At 40.0% G+C, this 21,158-nt stretch overlaps 1 protein-coding gene across 1 annotated transcript; it reads left to right on the plus strand.

Annotated features, from left to right (window-relative positions):
* The first annotated feature begins 239 nt into the window (after positions 1-239).
* Positions 240-17,746, plus strand: LOC117289960 (phthiocerol/phenolphthiocerol synthesis polyketide synthase type I PpsD-like). The gene is made up of 5 exons (XM_033771169.1): positions 240-287; positions 9,815-10,125; positions 10,243-11,717; positions 11,813-11,906; positions 12,156-17,746. The coding sequence occupies exons 2-5, from the start codon at positions 9,849-9,851 to the stop codon at positions 17,726-17,728; spliced, it is 7,419 nt and encodes a 2,472-aa protein (XP_033627060.1). The 5' UTR covers positions 240-287; positions 9,815-9,848; the 3' UTR covers positions 17,729-17,746.
* Positions 17,747-21,158: the final 3,412 nt, after the last annotated feature.

Here is a 21,158-nt window from a genome sequence, read left to right on the forward strand (position 1 = left end):
GTACTGCAAGCCAGTTATTGGAAATACCCAAGTGTTTTTTTTTTTTTTTTTTTTTTTTTTTTTTTTTTTGGGGGGGGGGGGGAATTCCACACTGTCAGACTGAGATTAAACGATATGTAAATGAGACAGATGTGTGTGTCCAATACCAAAATGCCGGTTTGGTCACGTGATTCATTTGATGTTAGTTGGGAAAAGCTGAGGTTTCGATGACGAAGCCAGAAAGGTTTCAGACAACCATGGCCTCAGAGGTATGTCCAAACATTGAGCAATAAACTTCTGAACTTGAGGTAAGATTTTCATTTCTTTTTTGAGGACTGTTTATCAAGGCCACTACGGGTACCAAAAATGAAATGTTAAAATACAAATGTTTATCTCCAGACCTACAGGGTTATTGACTTCCGTTTTTTTCCTTTCAATTAAAGTTTTTGTTATACTTTTGCAGGATAGCAATGGACGACACGATGTAATTGTGGTGCTTTTAAATTAAACTCATTTGTTCCTCAATTTGTCGAGCTTTGTCTTCCTGAGAGAAGGTTGCAAAGTTAATGTTTTTTCTTTATTATTTCCAGGAATTTAGGGAATGTGCTAATGTTTTTTATTGTAAATGAGGAATGTTAGAGTGATTGCGGGCGAAATCAGTACAATTTTATTCAGAACAATCATTGATCTTTCGAGAGAAGGCAGCAATTTTAAGAGAGATAGAGCTGAGGCCTGCGATGTGAGTCTGTAGCAGACAGACCAGTAGCAGAAGGCTATCTTTGGGTGAATTGGGTGAAAAATATCCGTATATTTTCTAAGTTTGACAAAATTCAGTACCAAATACCAGCCTACAATCAATGTCCAACGGTCTTTGAAGACCCATTCGTTTGCAACGGTTATTATTTGATATGTTTAGATGGCCGTAGAGACCGAGTGAAATAACCACCACTCTTTTTAAAGAGCCATATGAGGGTCAACTCTTTTTCAAGTGGTCTTCCACTCTTTTAGATTGAAGTTTGCATATTTTTAAAGTGATTTTTCACTCTGTCTTGGAGTGAAACTCCTTTAAAAGAGTGAAATAACCACCACTGTTTTTAAAGAGCCATATGAGGGACAGCTTCTCGAAATGTAAAGAGTGGTGCTTTTTATACATTTAGAGAGTAAACGAAATTTAATAAGTACATTGGATTACCGTTCACTTGGGATTACCATTCAAAATAATCTCAAATGGGACCAACAAGTTCAACAGATAGTCAGTATGGCTTCACGACGACTTTACACACTAAGTAAATTAAAGAAAAATCAAGTTCAAGCCAATGACCTCATTGTTATTTATAAACTATACATTCGCCCATTACTCGTATCCGCTGTTGCTGTGTGGTCATCGGGAATCACTGAAATACAAGCTTATAACATTGAACAAGTTCAAAAAAGGGCTTTGCGTATTATTGCTTATCCGAATGTTTTTTCTTATCTAGATCACTTGAATTTTTTTTAGACTTGAATCATTGAACGAAAGGCGTAAACACCTATTTTCCAAGTCACTGCTTACTTCTGATAATCATCGCGCCCACCTCCTCCCCCAGAACGTAAATCTAACTATTTATCAGAGCATACTTTAAGAAACACCAGGCAATTGCAACACCTTCAGATACAAATCTCAAAGATACAAAAACTCGCCTGTCCCCTCAGTGCTCCAGATGCTTAACTCAATCAGTTCATGATAACAGCTCCATTTTATTTCTGTTGTGCTCCTGTTGTGTCCAAATCTCCCTTGCCTACTGAATGTTGCTGTTTTGTTTAAAACTCCCTTATGTTTGTTTTAATTTTGTGTCCACAAATCCCCCCTACTGTCTATGGCTGTTTTCCCAATTCCTGTTTGTCTGTTTAACTCTTACTAGTAATATTTTTAATATTATTGTATTAACATATCTACTTGTACATATATTTTTGATGTAATGTTATTGTTAACCAAATGCCATTAGTCTGTGACTTTTTATTTGGTGTTGTATTTTTATATGAAAATAAACCAATTTAAAAAAAAAAAAAAAAAATGAATTGAATTGTGTACATACACGATAAAAGCGGGATTCTTATGTCGTGGTGACATTACGCTTCCGTTTGTGGCACAGATAATATGTACGCTGTGTGAAAAAAAAATCCCAAGCCCATAACCACAAGCCTGGTAACTGACCCCGCCCTTTTCCAAACCCCCTTATCTGTGAAAATGAGTCAGATGTTGACTAGTCGAAGAATTGAGTTATATGCATGGCTGGAAAGAACACACCAGCACCATTTAGTTGGTATAATTGTCTAAGCTATGGGGTGTATCGCGTTGCTGAGTTACTCCCGTTTGAATTCAGCCAGTATATAAATTTTTGTTTAAAACGACTAAAGTATGATCACAAAATTGTTGTATTCATAGCTTTATTGCCTAAAATAAATGTTCTAAAGTTTCTAAATTGGTCTATATTTTCCACATTAAAATGCCCATTACACAATAATGCATTTGGGCGACATCTGACTTATTTTCACAGAGTGGGTCACAATATGTGGAATGGTCCAGTCTAAGGCATCAATGAGATTGTAAACTGACTATAGGCTTTGCAAAGTAAAAAAAAAAAAAATAATAATAATAATAGTACGTCAAATGTGAATCCTTTTGGACGTGACACTTGGCTCATTGCACTGGCTGAAAAGCATGGGACACTATTGGTAATTACTCAAAATAATGATTGGCACAACACCTTACTTGGTGACGAGTAATGGGGACAGGTTGATGGTATAAAACATTGTGAGAAACAGCTCCCTCTGAAGTAATGTAGTTTTCGAGAAAGAGGTCATTTTCATCGAATTTGATTTTAAGACCTCAGATTTAAAGCTTGAGGTCTCGAAGTCAAGCTTTTGAAAGCGCAAAACTTCGTGTGACAAGGGTGTTTTTTCTTTCATTATTATTTCGCAACTTCGACGACCGATTGAGCTCAAAATTTCACAGGTTTGTTATTTTATGTAATGTTGAGATACACCAAGTGCGAAGACTGGTCTATATGAAAAACTTTGACCCCATTTCGGACAGAAAATAAGCCCCTGCTCCCACACACAGCGTGTGTGCACACACTAACACATAAACTGCGCCAATAAAGTATCTAAACACTTACAAATGGTCAGATTTATCGGAACCTGAAATAGTATACAAAAATTTAATTGTTTGTTTCTATTCACCGTTAATTTCTGCACGTTTTGACACATCTTGTATTGCGCTACGATGTTGTTTGGTGGATTTATGGACACTTGAGTGGCTTAATGTAATTTCAAAAGTTGCAAAAGCCCCTATTCACCCCAATTCCAAAAGGGAACTCACATAAGCATCACACTCAGACAAAATCAAGACAAAAGACACAAACTCGTTTCGTTTACATGACCATAAAATTAATTGCCGTATCTTTAACTCTAAAACTGCTGTTATCCTGTCCTCCATTCTTGGTGTGTCCTCCATCATTGACCTGAACGGCAAGGAGTCGTCTTCTCATACTCTCAATGAGACCTCTGATCTGTCCCTGGTCAATCCCCCGCCATTTCCTGATCAGGATGCGTCGCAAACCCCTCGAGAGTGGTGTCAGGCTTTATGGACTTGTTCACTTTCTTCTGCTGCAGAAGTCACCCTCGGACGGCCACTCCTTGGCAGGTCGTCCACATTTCCCTGAGCTTGGTAGCGATTCCACCATTTACTGACCGTCGCTGGTGACGTTTTTACCTCGCATCGACGTACCGGCTTCTATCAAACCAACGATCCGTCCTCTTTCCTGTTTGGTCGTTTGAGCCATCTTTCCTGTTATCTTGAAACACCTTTCCCTGTCTTACCATTGTTGTATGCCTCCCATCTTTGACCCCATTTACTTGGTTACTGACAATTATTGGTGAGTATGTTCATCGCAACCGATTTATCCAAAACGCGACCAAAAAAACATCATTTACAAAAGGCGAGCAAAAGAAACGCCGATCTTACTCGTCACAATACAACGATTTAGCTTGAATAGGGGCTTTTGCAACTTTTGAAATTCGACCTTAAGCCACTCAAGTGCCCGTAAATCCACCAAACAACATCGTAGCGCAACACAAGATGTGTCAAAATGTGCAGAAATTAACGGTGACTCGAAATGAATAATTAGTTTTTGGCATACTGTTTCAGGTTCCGATATATCTGACCATTTGTAAGTGTTCAGATACTTTATTGGCGCAGTTACATGAATATACATGCCGGTCACAGCAGTAGCAGTTCATAGGGTCAAACCATTTAAGAAAAAGGGGGTAAGTAAATGTTGAGGTGTTCAAAATACACAAGGAATTCAAGTGATAGGCATAGAGTGTGTGATGTTCATGTTATTTCCGGTATTTATTTACTCAACACCAAAGAACATTAATTACATGCTTAAGTAACAACACATATATTACGACATATTATGACTTTTATAAAAATATAAGAGTAAGAAGCTAATGTTTTATCAAAATTGCATTGGTGTATTGACCTGCTGTAAAAAATGGCTAAAGTCAGTTGAAAGAACCTAGTTTTCTTCCATGGTTGAATGACATTATTTTAGTTGTTTATGGCAAATAACAGCATAATACTGGCAAATGTTTTTTGGCAATAAACTTAGTATAAACACCAATAAAACAATTAATAATTTAACGTGAAGATAAAATATTTTTGTTCAGCTGCCTGCATAATAATGTTTGTTTAAGTCTTACAAGATTTGTAGAGGTATAAAAACGGCAAGTATGGATTGTTTTCGATGTTACAGCGTTTCCATTGGCATCAATAAAACAAAACAGAGTGATAATAAAACATTACTACAACCAAAAACATTTCAAACTAAGACTAACAAAATATTATAGTGCTAACTACTCACATGTAAAAAATAAACAAAAATACTTATACTGCCTCATGTTTCGACCCTAACAGAGTCTTTTTCAAAGGCTAAAATGACTCGTACAACTTTCAATAAAGCAACACATAAAAATAAACGAATGCATTTTACAATGCTATCTATGTACGTACACATCTAAATATTTTGAAAAAAGTGTATTCAAAGGCAGTATTGATCGTGTTACTTTGATCACTCAGTTTCACATCAAAAATACAGTTGGCGATACCATGGCGATACATACTTAGGAAAGGAATGGTTAACATGTTTAATGTATCAAACGGTGTACTTAGTCATTCATTGAATATGTTCTGGGCATGTTGTCCGATTATGGTGATTTTGTTTGTGGCAAATACTGCACCTAACTAGCCATTTTGGGGATCGCTTACATTTTGACTCTAGCAGTCTCAGACGATTTTGCTTTTGCATTATCTGTTTCAAAGCATTTTTCCCAAAGTTGGATGACCGAAAATACCACTTTGTGACAAGGTCATTTAGTTTTTCTAGGCCTTGTTGGCAGAAGAGTGAGATGTTACCACGCGCTCGCATTACCTCAGGGACATGATACCCTAGCACATGCATGTATGGGGTGATATCTTTGGCTAAGTACACAGTTTGATACAATGTTAACCATTCCTTTGCTGAAGATTCAAACCGATCAATATCGACTGGCTCCAGCTCCTTATTTTACTGAGCCACCAACTCCTTAAACAAGTTCCAAAGGGCTTGAATACTTGTCAGTTTGGGATGGTCTGGGATGAGAACATTTAAATCTATATTTGAAAGTATTCTCCTATGCTCGGGGCCAGTAAATGATCTTGATTGGATTTTGCCATCATGAATAATGTACTTCAAATCTGTGATACCGAGTTTGATGATGAAATTTTGAAATCTCATGAGGTTGTTGCATTTGTCAAGATTGAGGTTTGAAGTGAGCTTTATACAGTTATCCAGATGTTTTAGATAGTAAGTGAGTTGGTACACCAACTGGTCCATAATTCGCAAAAAGAGATGTTATGTGTCGGGAATAACCAGATATTGAAACTGATGAAAAAATTGGTTCGGCATCACAATTGAACTTTGTTGTGCTCTTTTTGTGCATTTTAGCACACTCTGTAATTTGTTCTACAGTCCGAGCACCCTGAGTAGTGTCAGTCATAGACCACTTTTTGGTCACATCTGACCTGTCCTGTTTAGTACATTTACACCAGAGACAAGAGTATGTTGACGCAAAGCCTCCGATGCCTGTGACCTGATTAAGAAACTTTAGGTCCCCGCCTACAAACTTGACAACTTCAATCAGTTTACCATCAGTTTCAATAAAATCAAATGAATTAAAATCGTCAAACAGGTCTTTGAGGGCTCTGCGTAAACAATTTCTTGTCTCTGGACACTGAACAATAGCTAGCAAGTAGTTTCCACGTTCTGACATACAATTTTTGTCATCAATTACTGTGTAGCTCATGTTTACCAAGTGTTTTTTAGTTCAAGCTCTGGTTCCATCCACACTGAATTTTATCTTTACTCTCCCGTTTTGAATAAAATGAGTGTTAGAGTCATTACTCAATAACTGTACTAGGTGAGTTTTCAGTGACATGAAGACGCCGTGAAATTCGCCCTCCAATGTTTTCATTACAAAGTTTTCATTTAGCTCATTTTTTCGTTTCGCAATCCTACATGCTCTAGGAAGAACACTATAACAACGCTGGGCAATTTCATGGTAAGCATTTTGTGTAACATTAAACGAGTCCATGATGAATATCATCTCATCGATATCATCTTCACTTATTTGGCATGAAGTGCTTACTATGTGATCCTTGTCATTCTGAACAACCTTCACTGTGTTCCCATCTTCATCTAGGAATTCAACACTCAACAAATCTTTTTTTGTACCCCAGAAGATCTTTAATGAAAGTGATTTGGTTGTGTTTGTGTATGCGTCTTTGTCTTTCACTGTACGTATAGCTTTGTTTTCCTTTTGTTCTTCCCCGTTCTCCTTTTTCACGTTTTTGGGGGTTGGCATATCTATCAAGTTTTCTTTTGAATTCCGCTTTCTCCTCTCGGCACTCGACCAAGTCATTGCTAACCGTAGTCAAACTATCTTCAATTTTTCTCCTTTTACTCTTTTCATTTTTCAAATCTTGTTCCAATTTCCGCTTAGTTGGGCTGCCAGTTTTGTGGGGAACTTTCATAGTGTATACAGTTTTCTCAAATTTGCTGCTCAACTGTGATCGCCCAGTTGAGCCTTTCTGACTCTTCCACAAATTCCACATTCTGCCAAGCTTACTTTGCAACGATGTCAAGGAGCTGAAATCAATGGCGAGCTATGGCGAGCTATTATACGTTGAAACACTGTTTAAACATTTCCAGATGATAGTTGTCCATTTACATCTTTGACCAAATTAAAAAGAGGAAAATTTCAGAAACATCAATTTCAGCAACTTTGGGGTAAGTACTCTCCCCTTCAGGGCTGCACCAAATTGGTCGAACAATGCATATATGAATGCCAAAGCAACAACAGTGAAAGCCCCAAAGGCACCCATCTTGGGAAGACAATCGATCAGTGTACAAAAAACAATATGTGAACAAAAAAGCACAAGAGAACGTGGAAATTACCTGCCGCTAGTGTTGGTGGAGCCTAGGCCTACATATAAATTAATGTTCACTACATGTTGAATGCAAAATGACGAGAACAATGCAAGTCACCTACATATTTATAAAATTACACACAATAATGAGGATATATGAAAGACTTAAATACACCAAATGCCAAATTTATACCGTAGAAAAATTTGCAAAATCGTATCTGTTTCCAATGCCGCGAGAGCATCTCAGTTGGAACTGAAACCCTCTGTGGATCAAACGAAGGCTACCATCTGGTGAGTACTCCTCTAAAGGCTTCCTCTCCTTCAGATAAAAAGACAAAGTTCCTGGCTCTATGAAGGAAAAATCGCCAGCTCCAAGTAGACAGTTTAAATCTGAAGGCGACTTGATAAAGATGCGCGATCGTTTCCCTTTGATGCCAAATGAGGCAAATTCAGCCAACAGTTTCCGTGGAATTGGGAGCTCAACACTGTCAATCTTACGCTGTCCGTGGAGAGACTCCTTCACCGATGTTTTGAGCTGCTCAATAAACAGCTCTCTCAGTTCCGGAGTGAAGTCCGTATGGCAATCCGGCACGTCAATTATTTCACTGGCATCACGCCATTCATCAAATTCCGTTGAAGTCCACCCTTCGTCTGTATAGTGGACCTTCACAAAGAGTTTATCTTGGATAACTTTAGAGTCAGTGATGACTAGCGAATACAATTTTGATACTGACCAAGTCTTACTTTTAATCTTGTCCTCCTGAAGGGTGGGGCCGCTGTTGAGTTTCCGGTAGTTTATTTGATTTATTCGTCTGGTACTCCTCCTCACGGGGAATGCACTAGCCATCACTGTCTGTTTAGAACATAAAAACATAAAAATCACCATCAGTATCACACTCACAATTATGTACAACAAAACTCAAAAGGTCTTCTATAAAAAGATTAATGGACGCACATAAAAAAAAAGAGTAAATTTGTATAAAGTTTGTTTTTGATGATGTGGTGAAGTTTGAAATAAACTGCAAGTGTATGAAAATAAAAAAATTAAATTATGGGTCGGATCTAGTTAATGATGACAGGACAAAATGGTCTTGAACTAAACGTGTTAAGATTGTTCTCGTTGAAAGTTAAACAATAATAAGTGCAATAATTGTTACTCTTTTGAGTTTATATTTCTGTACATTCTAAGCACATCAACCCATCAGTAACTCTCACCCTTGCTCTGTGCACTCTCACTCTCACTCTCACTCTCACCGTCGGCATTTTTCCCAATTATTTTCCCCAGACAGTTCTTTAAAGTTTAATATGTCATGCAAGTCTTGCTTCTAGTTGAACTTTATTTAATAAATGTAATCAAACTCATGAAAACGGTACTGTTAAGAAACATAAAAAAACCTGTCCTTACCTTCGTCCCATCTTCAGAAATCTACATCACACGTAACTTCAGACCAAGCACGAAGCAGTTGATGCACGGTACGCCGTCGTCACACAGTTTACCCCTCTTAAAAATAATGAGGTAGTCCAACGCGAAGACTTCAATGTTTACACCTCATTGCTGGATATTTAGACAAATTTAAATGTTGGAAGTGATCTCAAAAGGAACAAGAACATCTATATTTGGTCGACTTAGATCAGAGTACAGCCTTTGTGTTTCACGTGGACGGAAGCGTGTAAAATACGGACTAGTTCCCTAAACAACGAGCGTGTTCGTTGGCTGCATACTGATAACAAATGGAACCAGACTATAATACTAATACATATTCATTAGGGGGTCACGTCGTCAGATGAAAAGAGATCAACAATTGGATCGAAAAAAGCCCTAAATTCCTCTAGACCAATCAAAACTATTCTTACATCACTGGAAAGAGAATTTTCTCTAGTTTATTTAGACATGCGATCCAGTTGTGTATTAGATGAATGGAACAGCTTTGCCGTTCAATTTAGTGAGCGAACCCCGGTTAAACTGAGTTGACCTCCATAGGAATTTACACTTTTGAGCGTTTTTAGCAAGTTTTTAATCAAAAAAGGCCCTATGTTCTCGAATGGCATAAATTAAGAAAATATATCGTACCTAAAGAGGATGTTATATACTTTCAAATACTGAGCGATCTGGTTTGATACATAGTAACACTTTTTGCTAGCAGGGGGATGTTCGCGTGAAGGGCCGTTTTTGGCCATGTATTTCACGTGTTAAACAACGCGTGCTGGGCTTCAGTGAGCAAATGTCCGGAAGTTGTCCATTGACAAGTACCAATAGTGTCCAGTGTCTTTAAGACAGGTTAGATTTCCGTCAATATGTATAACATGTTTTACATTTCCCTTCAGACCAAAAGGCCTGGAACCACAGAGTGATGCAAATATGGAAGCACAATGTCAAATCACAAACGCAAATCAAAAAGTGGCCATAGTGGGCATCGGATGTCGCTATGGCAATGGAGTCGACAGCGTCAAACATTTCTGGAGGATGTTGGTGGAAGGCCTGGATTGCACAACACCGACACCACCTGAACGTTTCGACACCAGCTACTTCCTGAGTCCGGGAGAGAAAACAGCAGGAAAAATGTACATTGAAAATGGTGGATATATCTCGCAGGATCCATACATGTTTGACAGACAGTTCTTTAAGATGCCACCAGGTAAGTTTAGAAATATACATTTTGTCAAACTCAGTGTCACCGAAACAACTACGGTACTTTTAAAAGCCATTATGTTAATTAGATCGTTACGTTGTTGCTTATTATTTGATGCATTAGATGAAGCAGCCCATCTCGACCCTCAGGTCAGATTGCTTCTTGAAGTCACGTGGGAGGCTTTGGAGAACGCTGGGATACCCGCGTCAGCATTACGAGGATCTCAGACCGGTGTGTACATGGGCGTCACTGCACAGGAGTACACCTCATTAACAAGTACACCGTACCACAACATGAACCAGTACAGCAACTCGGGCACTAACTCATGCATGGTGTCCAACCGTATCTCCTATGAGTTCGATCTGCGTGGACCAAGTTTCTCAGTGGACACTGCTTGTTCGTCCTCTCTCTACTCGATCTACTTAGCATGCGATGCATTGAAGCAAAAGTCGATTCCTATTGCATTAGCTGGTGGGGTCAATTTGATACTGATGCCTACGGCTACAATTGGCTTTTGTCAGGCGGGAATGCTCTCAGGGGATGGGAAATGCAAAAGTTTTGATCAATCAGCTGACGGTTATTCTCGAAGCGAAGGGGCTGGTGTCGTTGTCCTGAAACTCTTGAGTGACGCCTTGAGGGACGGAGATCGTGTTTACGCAGTCATACGAGGAGGTACACTCAGTAACGATGGACGTACTCCGGGAATAGCAAACCCCAGTTACGAAGCACAAGTTGACCTGGTGAAGAGTGCTTGCCGCAACGCCAGAGTGCACCCCTCAGAGATAGTGTATGCAGAGGCCCACGGTACTGGAACAAGAGTTGGTGATAAGACAGAGGCTGGTGCGTTGGGTGAGGTCATGGGAAGCCATCGTGGTCCTCAACATCCTCCACTCTACATCGGTTCTGTTAAATCCAATCTGGGTCATACAGAGGGTGCAGCAGGAGTGGCTGGAATAATCAAAGTAGCACTGAGTCTACATCAGAGACAGATCCCGCGTGTTGTCCATTTTCAAACCCCAAACGAAAACTTGAACCTCGAAACTCTTCAGATTCACATTCCAAAGACGTTGACCTGTTGGCCGAAAGAAGGGAAACGAACCCTTGCCTGCTGCAGCTCCTTTGGTTTCGGTGGAGCAAACGCAAACATTGTTCTGGAGAGGTCACAATCTGCACCAAATGACTTCAAGAGCTTGACAAATCACGATGACATGATGAGCTGTCTTCTTCTATCTGCAGCTAATCAAGAAGCTGTTCACCAGAAAATACGAGACTGGACTAAGTACTTGTTGGAAGACACAGATATCAACGAAAACGAGAACGTTTTCAAAGCTGCACTTTACACTGCAGCTGTTCGATCCCATCACCACACCAACCGTATCGGATTCATTATTCGATCGAGGGAGGATGCTCTTGAACAACTACAGCACAAACTGGACAACGTTCCTCAAGACAAAGCTCGATATGTGGAAGGCATAGCTTCAGCAACTTCAGACACCAAGCAGCAGATTGTATTCGTGTTCTCTGGTATGGGAACACAGTGGTGGGGCGTGGCCAGGGAACTCATGCACACGCAGCCTGTCTTCGCATCAAAGATTCAGGTAACTTTGAGAACACGTTATGGAAACCGTTTTTGGAACTGATAATGCTTTTCTCCAAATAAACAATTTTATCTTTGCATTTGTTTTCATTGTAGAGTATCGATGACATACTTCGAAAGTGTGGAACTAAATGGTCGTTGGTTGCCATGCTCACAACGGAAACGAGCCAAGAACAGATTAACAAAACAGGTGGATATATATTTCGTTTATTTTATCGCCAATTTGACTCAATGCTGAACAATTTTGTCTGATTGTTCTTGTTTTGATCTCTGAAATGAACAACAATTACAAGAATCTATACTTCTTGCAAAGTGTTGCATTCGGTTTTCTCCGACATGAATCATGAATTGCAGAAATCTTCGTTGATTCAATAATTCACTGTAATAACCCTGCATGCTTTCTATTTAAAAGAGTTTGTACGATGTTTTACCCGAACAGAAATCAGCCAGCCATGTCTTTGCGCAGTAGCCATCGGACTTGTGGATCTTTGGAGACACCGTGGTCTGGTACCCAACGCAGTGGTTGGACACAGTGTTGGAGAGGTTGCAGCTGCCTATGCAGCAGGATTACTCAGCTTGGAGCAGGCAGTAAAGCTCATCTACCGTAGAGGGAGGGAACTACAGAAGACCAGCGGATCAGGCAAGATGGTAGCTGTCTTATACCGTGTTGAAGACACCCTACAGCTAGCTAAGAACAACAAGTATGGGAAGCTGCTGGATGTAGCAGCTGTTAATAGCCCAACTCAGGTTGTATTTTCTGGCGACAGCTCGTCTGTCGCGGGTTTTGTTAATGATCTTCAGTCTGATAATGTAAAATGTGTTGTACTTAAAGTCAATAATGCATTCCACAGCAGACAGCAAGATGTGGTCAAAAAGCCATTCATCCATAAAGTTGGTAAATTGCTCATCACTAAAAAAGTAGTGGGTGAGAGTAAAACATTGCCCATGATGTCGACCGTTACTGGTCGCTACCTAACGGTCGAAGAAGCCAACTCACCAGAGTATTGGTTTCAAAATGTACGTCAACAAGTCTCGTTCATGGAAGCCACTCAGAAACTCGCAAGAGATGGCTACCGTGTTTTCGTCGAAGTCGGTCCCCACCCATCGCTGCTTCCTGCTCTTCGAGAGACATTCACAGAGATGCAGAACGCAGATGGCAAGTTTATCTCTACCGGGTCATTAGTGAGACCACGAGATACCAGTAAGATAGCGGCAGATTCAGAGAACCTTCTAATGTCTCAGATGAAGCTTCATGTTAACGGTATAAAGGTTGACTTTCGATATTTGTTCAAACCACCCTATCGCCGCGTTGTATCGATTCCACACTACCCATGGCAACGAGAGAAATGCTCAAGTATGACGCAAGAGGCAAAAAAGAGCTATTTGTTTCCGATAGAAGCAGGTGAACATGTTCTACTTGGTGAGCAAAGCAAGACATTCTACTTGAAGGACTCCCTTGTGAAGATATGGCGGGCTAACCTGAATGCGTCTAGAGTTCCTTGGGTGAAAGACCATGTACTGCAAGGTGCAGTAGTTGTCCCAGCTGCTGCCTACACAGAGACGGCCCTTGCAGCAGCTAGATCGTTGTTTAACAACTGTTATCCAATGGTACTCTCTGGTTTGTCGTTTGACCGTTTCATGTTTGCACCTGACTGCGAAGGCTGTTTGGAGACAACTGTAGAGGAGAAGACATCAGATGAGTATTTGTTCACACTCAGAAGTCACGAAGAATCAACCAAGAAGTGGACACAGCATTGCCATCTCACCATTACTCGGGATGTAGATGATAATAGTGCACAACTAGCCTCTGCAGATAGCATAGATGTTGATAGTCTCTCCACAAAGTGTATTCATACTCTTCCACTTAAAGATTTCTATAGTTTGGCTCTTAAGTGTGGCTTTCAGCTTGGACCGACATTCAGAGGAATGGTAGCCTTTTCCCATTCAGAGGATTGCCAAGAGGCTCTAGTAATTGCTGAAGCTCCTTCCAGTGTGCAAAGAGAGTTTCATCGTTACGTATACCATCCAGCCTTTATGGACAGCATTTTACAGTCTTTCGCTGTTCTTCTCTTGAAAATAGCTCAAATGAAACAAGATTTGTCCGGCGAAACATGGCAATCCATGTACCACGTTCCCAAAAGTATAACTCGGTTCGTTCTCCATTCAGAAACGCCACCACGTGTCATCATCCACATGAGGGTGAATCACACTAACCAACAGTCTTTTTGTGACATTGATGTGGCAGACAGCGAAACGAGGAAGGTCTTTTGCTCAGTGAAGGAGCTTATGTTTGAAACAATTCAAGCCAAAAAGACACAGCATCAGGTGTGGAGTACATCCTGTAAAAACCTCGGGTTTCTAAAATGCACTTCAACGGAATCAACGGCTGCTCTCAACAAGAAGATAGTCATATTTTCTGACGGCACGAATACAAGTTTATCCTTGATACGCCTGTTGGAAGAAGACGGCATCGATCTTACCGTCATTGCAGGTAAAACGGAAATAACAAAGAAGGTACTGGAAGCCCTCTCTAAATATCAAGACTCTGACACAATCTTCATTCTTATGAGAACCTCATCAGAAGCTCTTGGCTTCGACTTGAATACAAAGTATGTTATGTCGCAGAACCAATTTGAGAAGTTGCAAGAGGTTCCGTTGACTTGGTGTGATGTTTTTAATGGCATCAGGCAGACAAATGAAAGAATGCAATTGCAATTACTGCTGGTGACAAGGGGAGCATACTACAATGAAGGAGATGATGTTCATCCTTTTGCTTCAGTTACTACAGCTCTTTTGGTGACCTTGGCACACGAGGAACCCTCTCTATGTGGAAGTGTAATCGACTTACCGATCACAGGAGATAGTGAAGACTGTGCTAATATTTCAAGGGAAATAATCCAGCGTGCTGATTCTCTTCTATGTGACGAAAACTTCCTAGTTGTCCGAAGTATTACATCTCGAGAGACAGAAACAGGAAGTGCAAGGGAAACGTCATGTCAAATTCTAACCCCCCGGATTCATATGGAAAACATCTCAGATAGTCCAGGCATTGTCTCGACACCTGACTGGTCCTTAGAGGCCAAAACATTCTCTGGTAACAACCACATCTTCGTCAAAAATTCTCCATCGAAGGCTAATAAAATTGACGAAGAATCACTCACCGTTAAGGTTGAAGCCTTTACTGTTTACTCTTCTCAAGAGTCGGACGTCACAAGTGGTTCTCCGTCGTTTGTGTGCGTATATGCAGGACAAGCGGTGAACACGTCAGATATTGCCCAAAATGGTACCATCTTCGTAAGGCTGACCACTTGTCAAAAGATTTCGTCAAAAATTACATCAAAGTTCTCTGATGTGACAGAAGTTCCAAGTTTCCTGACCAGCAGTGAAGCTGTCAGTGTTGTTAAAGATTTTCTACCGTATGCTCTCTTGTTCAATCAGCTTATACCAGTGTCTTCTAGCTTGCGAATGGGTTTCAAGATAGATGTAATTGACGGTAGTTTTGTAGCTGCAGAGCGTTTAGCACGTGCATTAGGAGGTGACACGGTTATTCTAAGTGATGACCATGACACAAAACACTCAAGTGCCATAGCGAGAGGCTCCAACAGCGTAAACGAGTCGTCGATCGATGTACTGTTTCTGTGTACTAGTTCATCAAGACTGGACAGATCCCTGAAGTCGTTGTTACCGAAGCTCAAACGAAACGCCACTGTTGTGATAATAAAAAGCACTCATCAGAGAAACCATACACATCTTCCAACTCTCCCCCCACAAATGAAAATGATGATGTTTGATCCCAAGGTCCAGGCGGTAGTTGAGGGTTTATCAGCTGATGAGATGTCACATGCTTTGTCTGATCTCTGGAAGATGTTTGATCCAACCACCGTGGGTCATTTGTCATTTAATCTTGAAAACGTCAAAGACTTTTCGTCTCTTGCTGCATCAAACACACCCATTCCAGAGGAAGAAATATTTGAAGTAAGAGAAAATGAAGTTCTTCTTCCACTGTCTCTTGAGCAAGATGGTTTCATTGCTGATGAAGGATCTGCATACTTCATTACTGGGGGTACCAGTGGGTTTGGTCTCAAGTTGTTGGAGTGGTTGGTGGCCAGAGGAGCTCGATATATCTACATTGGTTCCAGGCGACCAATGAATGATGAGATCAAGGAAGTTATCCAACAAGCTGCTGCAGCAGGTGCTAATGTTCAGCACATCCGAATGGATGTTTCCAACGCCACCGATGTCGAGAGGGAATTAAAGAAAATGCAAAAAGGGTCTGATACCTGGCCAACCTTAAAATGCATATTTCACTGTGCTGCTGCATTTAGTGACAGTTTTCTTTTAAATCTCACCACTGAATCGTGGAACAGCGTGATGGCGCCAAAAGCCTATGGAGCTTTGCTTTTACACCAGGTGACTGAAAAGTTAGGCATAAAGCTTGATAGATTTCTAATGATCTCCTCGATTGTATCTCTCGTCGGAAATGCCGGTCAAGCGAGCTACTGCTCTGCCAATGTCTTCCTGAACTCCTTGTCACACTATCGGCACACACGAGGTTTACCAGCAACTGCACTGCAAGCAGGAGTCATCAGCAATGTTGGCTTTGCAGTGCGTAATGATCTACTTCGTATGTGGCAAACGAACGGTGTCGACAGCATGACTCCGAATGATGTTCTAGGTGCCATCGGTTGTGCGTTAAAAGCCCACGTACCACAACTCGGTATTTCCGGCTACTTCAACCGCGCTTTGTACGCCAAGAGACATCGTGGTTTTATGGTGAAGCACTTCAAGGAAACACAAGGAACAGTGTCTATGATGAAAGATATCTTTCATGATCGAGATGTTTATCTGACAGTGGCCGAAAGCACACTACGACAAGTTGTTCTGAAGCTCCCGGTTCCTAAAGCTCGCGAGAAGGTTGCGAATAAGTTGGCCGAGCTCTTGAGCCAACATCTTGGGCTAACAGATACTGTACCATATGACGCGTCGCCCATCTCTTTAGGTCTGGACTCACTTCAGGCTTCAGAGTTCAGCCAACTGGTCAACCAACAGTTTGAGGTCAACGTGGGAGTGGTCGACTTCCTGAATGATAAGAACACAATCGAAAAACTTGCAAAGAACATAACACAATGTATTTTCACACATGCCGCAGATGGAATTGATGAAAGTGTGAAAAGTGACGTCAGAGAACCAGCATCTACCCCGAGGATTGTAGTCGTTGAGGGCGAAGCACCCTCATCTGTTGCAGTAAAGCTTGTCTGTTTCCCGTCAAATGGTGCAGGACCATCGCTGTACGCTTCCTGGGTTGGACACTTGATTCGATATGGCATCCAGGTATTAATGATTCAGCTACCAGGTTGGGAAGGTCGAGAAGACGAGCAACCTTTAAACAACCTGAGTGAGATCACACGACTGATACGTGACAACTTAGTGACTAAACTACGTGGTACGCCTTTTGTATTTTTCGGTCATAGTATGGGTAGCTTGATCGCCTTCGAAGTTGGACATCTTCTTATTGCTGAAGATGAATTGAGTCCAAAGCATTTGTTTGTTAGTTCCTGGTACGCACCAACAGTGCCATACCCTCACCCAGAAGAGCTGCAAATATCTCCCGGAACATTTGAAAGAATCAAGAAGACGTTGCAGTCGAGTCCACTATTGGTTCTGAAAGTGCTGAAGGAAGAGAATGTGAAATTTAGTTTTCTGGACAGCACTACTCTCTCCAACCTACCTCTTATGCGTAGGTTGATACCCTGCATAGAAGCTGCAGTTGGCATGTGTAAGGCATATCCAACCAAGCTGCGGAAACCATTGGAGTGCAGCATTACAGTTTTTGGCGGGAAAGAGGACACGTTTGTATCTCCAGGATTGCTTGATGGTTGGGAAATGCTGAGAACGAGAGATTTTCGTTTCAAGAAGGTTGTGCTTCAAGGTAACCACATGTACATTCTGACCAGATCTGTAGAGGTCTTAAAGGAGATCTGTATCGTATGTACATCTATCGCTAAGAGATGAGGGGCCGATTTCACAAAGAGTTAGGACTAGTCCTATGAGTTATACAAATTGCATGGATAATCCTTAATTTAGGACGAGTAATGGTCGACGCGGCGTTAATACACGTAAATCTAACTTACCCAACATGGTGAGCGTTGCATCAGTCGCCGCGTGTGACGCGCGTGCAAGTGTAAAAATGCTCGGATGGAGCAATATTGAAGCAATATTGCTCCATCCGCCAATTTTTACTGACACAATATTGCTGTCATCCGGGTACTTTTTACAAAAGCGTTCAATACGCTGATATATTTTTTTCTCTGGAATCCTGATATAAATAATAATATACAAATATAACATGGTTTGAGGGTGACTAGTCGATATAAGCTCCCTGAGGTATCAGAAGTTGACAAACTAGTTCCCGAGGCGAAGCCGAGGGAACTAGTTTGTCACTGCCTAACCTGCCTAACGCACAGCATAGAGTTATATTTAGGAAGTTCATTTTTAGTATGTTAATAGTGCTAGTGGCTTTAATTGTTGTTTTCTTTAATAATTGTCTAAGGGGTCTTTGTGCTTTTTTGGGTGGTGTTTGGGGAGGCTCTCTGCTATCATTGTCGTCGGGCCCAGTGGGTTTGCATGAATCTGTGAGGGTGCACTCTGTGCCAATTTAATTTTTTATTTTATTTTTCTGAGGGTTTTTTAGTCCATTCTATGTTTTTTTATTTTCAATTGTTGTCCCTTCCTCTTATCGCTGCGGTGTTTTGTTGTGGGTTAGTTTTTTGTTTTCAATAGTCTGGTTTTGCTTGTGTTTTAATGATTTCTATTGTGTGATTCTAAAATGTTTCAGTGTAATCTCCTTTTTATATTGTATAATTATATTTTTATCGTTGGCAAGGGTCTGGTTTTACACATCTTTTGATGACAGTTTTATACTTTTGTTTTAACCTTGACAGCCCCTGTACAACTTGTAACTATTGTGTATGTCTAAAGATTTAAATAAAATAAATAAAAATAAAATAAAAATATATAAAAACGCACAGTGAAATTGCCCACAGTATGGCTCATTCAAGATTTTCAATAGCATTGAAATAGAAAAAAACATAATAAAATTGAATTTGAAAATCTGGAATCAGGTGAGCTAAAATAGTGTTGCTTTGAATATATTGCACTCGCTATGACAATATTGCACTCGTTATCGACTCGTGCAATATTGTCATAGCTCGTGCAATATATTTTTGTATCCCCCTCAAAGCCATCCAATATGATATAAATATCTATGAGGGTGGCCGAGCTCATCGTTCTCCGGGTTCTATTCTACGTGTTTCTGATCAGCAGAGTGTGGGTTCGAATCCCCAGCCGTAACACTTGTGTCCTTAAGCAAGACACTTAACCATTGCTTCGTCCTTCCCATGTGTTCTGTAACGCATGTAAAAGAACCCAGTGCAGTTATCGAAAAGAGAAGGGGTTCGCCTTGTGTTCCTGACTGTGGCTGCTGTGTGCGCCGTAGTACCATGTAAACCCTTAGAAGTTGCTAAATAATTGGGTCTCAGAATCCATCACTGCAATAACATAATTATCTATCTTTCTGAAAGTTTGTATAATACTCAGCGCCTTGAGTACCTCGTTTGGTAGATACGTGCGCTATTTAAGACGTCGATATTATTATTATTATTATTATTATTATACAGGTTTTCTCTGCCAATTTCGGAAAAAGAGCAGCCAATTTAACCGTCAAGCTATTCTATTTCGCGCGAAATCGAATGCTACTGAAAAGGGTCATTCGATTTCGTTTCATGATTAGTCAAATGTAATGTTGCGTCATAAGATTTAACAAAATAATCATTCAATTCATCAATTCATCAAAGCAGCATTCAAATTCGCAGTCGCTTCTTGAGGCGTGTGTGTCTCGAAAAAGAATGACGATACACTAAATTGAACATAGTGCTAAAGGAATTTGACTCGACTCAAAACGAAATTGAATGGCCGATTTCTGAAATTGAAACGCAGTAACAACTAGAGAGGCAAAACAGCTTTAATTCGAACACATGCAAATGAAATTGGCTGCACATTTGCCGAATTTGACCGAGAAAACCTATATTATTATTTCTATGGGTTTGCCTAATTGAAGCACAGACGATGCGTTCATAATCACTGAGACATCGACTCTTGCAACCATCAATTCTTCAAAAAGTTATGTTGAATGTGACACAATGTGTGAAAACCAGTAAAATAAAAAATTCTTTGCAATAATGAAGTTGATAAAAGGTCGAGAAAGTTAGGTTTTCTTTGTGTTTGCAATATTCTATTATTGAAGCTTAAATTAACACACCCAATAGCCTAACTCAAGGACATTTTTGTAAAAATGAAAAATGTTTTTGTCACCTTTATGTACAGTTTTAGTTGCTTAATAGTTGTTATCTGTAGTTGTTTGGGTACTGTAGTTGTTGGCGCAATTTTTACTCCAATTTGCTTCTTTCTAAACGAGTAAGTATTTTTAAACCATATAAAGTTAAGTATAATAAAGCGTAAGGTAACTTTAAATCAGAACTTCTTAAATATTTGGTTTCTTGTGGAAAACTAAACTTCATTATTTGTTTTCAATTGATGGCAGTTCAGCCGTTTGGAATGTTTGCTAATTACCCCACAAAGTAACACCCCGAAAATGTTGGGTTTTTTCCCAAACTGACTTGCTGCCAGTTTTTGTGAGGCATCACTGGACTTCTTAATCCAATAGGACCAACTTAAACAGCCTTAATTTATGATAGAGTTTTCTCAAAAAAATGTTTAGCACAGACCTCCAAATTTGTGATCGTTCATCACAGTTATGAAACTTATTAACTGCATAACCCAAACATTTTTATAATCAGTTTGCGCACAAATTTCACAAACACATGACTTTGTGGATTTCACATGGAATGAGGGTAACGCAACCAATCATGTATTAACCATAATCTTATAATACTTTGACAATAAATAACTATGAAGTGCTTGAAAAACATATCTGGGAATATAACGGGGAAATCCCGATTTGCCACTCAAGATCATCCAAAAGCTTACATAAAAAGTGCCTTTGGTAAATATGAGCATCATGAGTGGTGTGATCTATGGAAATGTACATAGAAACTGCAACACAACAAAATACATTTATTTTATTGTGTTGCAGTTACTATGTACATTCTCACACCACTCATGATGGTCATATTTATCAAAAGCACTTGATATTTTTATGTAACCTTTTGGATGATCTTGAGTGGCAAAACGGGATTTCCCCGTTATATTCCCAGATATGATTTTCAAGCACTTCATAGTTAATTATTGTCAAAATACATTTTAGTTGCAGTTTCTATGTACATTCTCTAAGATCACATCACTCTTGTTAATTCAATATCTGAGAGGGTCTATGGTGTCTGATTGTGGAAACACACTGCTGGTTTTCAAGACAAAGAATGATTCC

The sequence above is a fragment of the Asterias rubens genome, chromosome 5 (assembly GCF_902459465.1).
Source record: "Asterias rubens chromosome 5, eAstRub1.3, whole genome shotgun sequence".
Taxonomy (NCBI): domain Eukaryota; kingdom Metazoa; phylum Echinodermata; class Asteroidea; order Forcipulatida; family Asteriidae; genus Asterias; species Asterias rubens.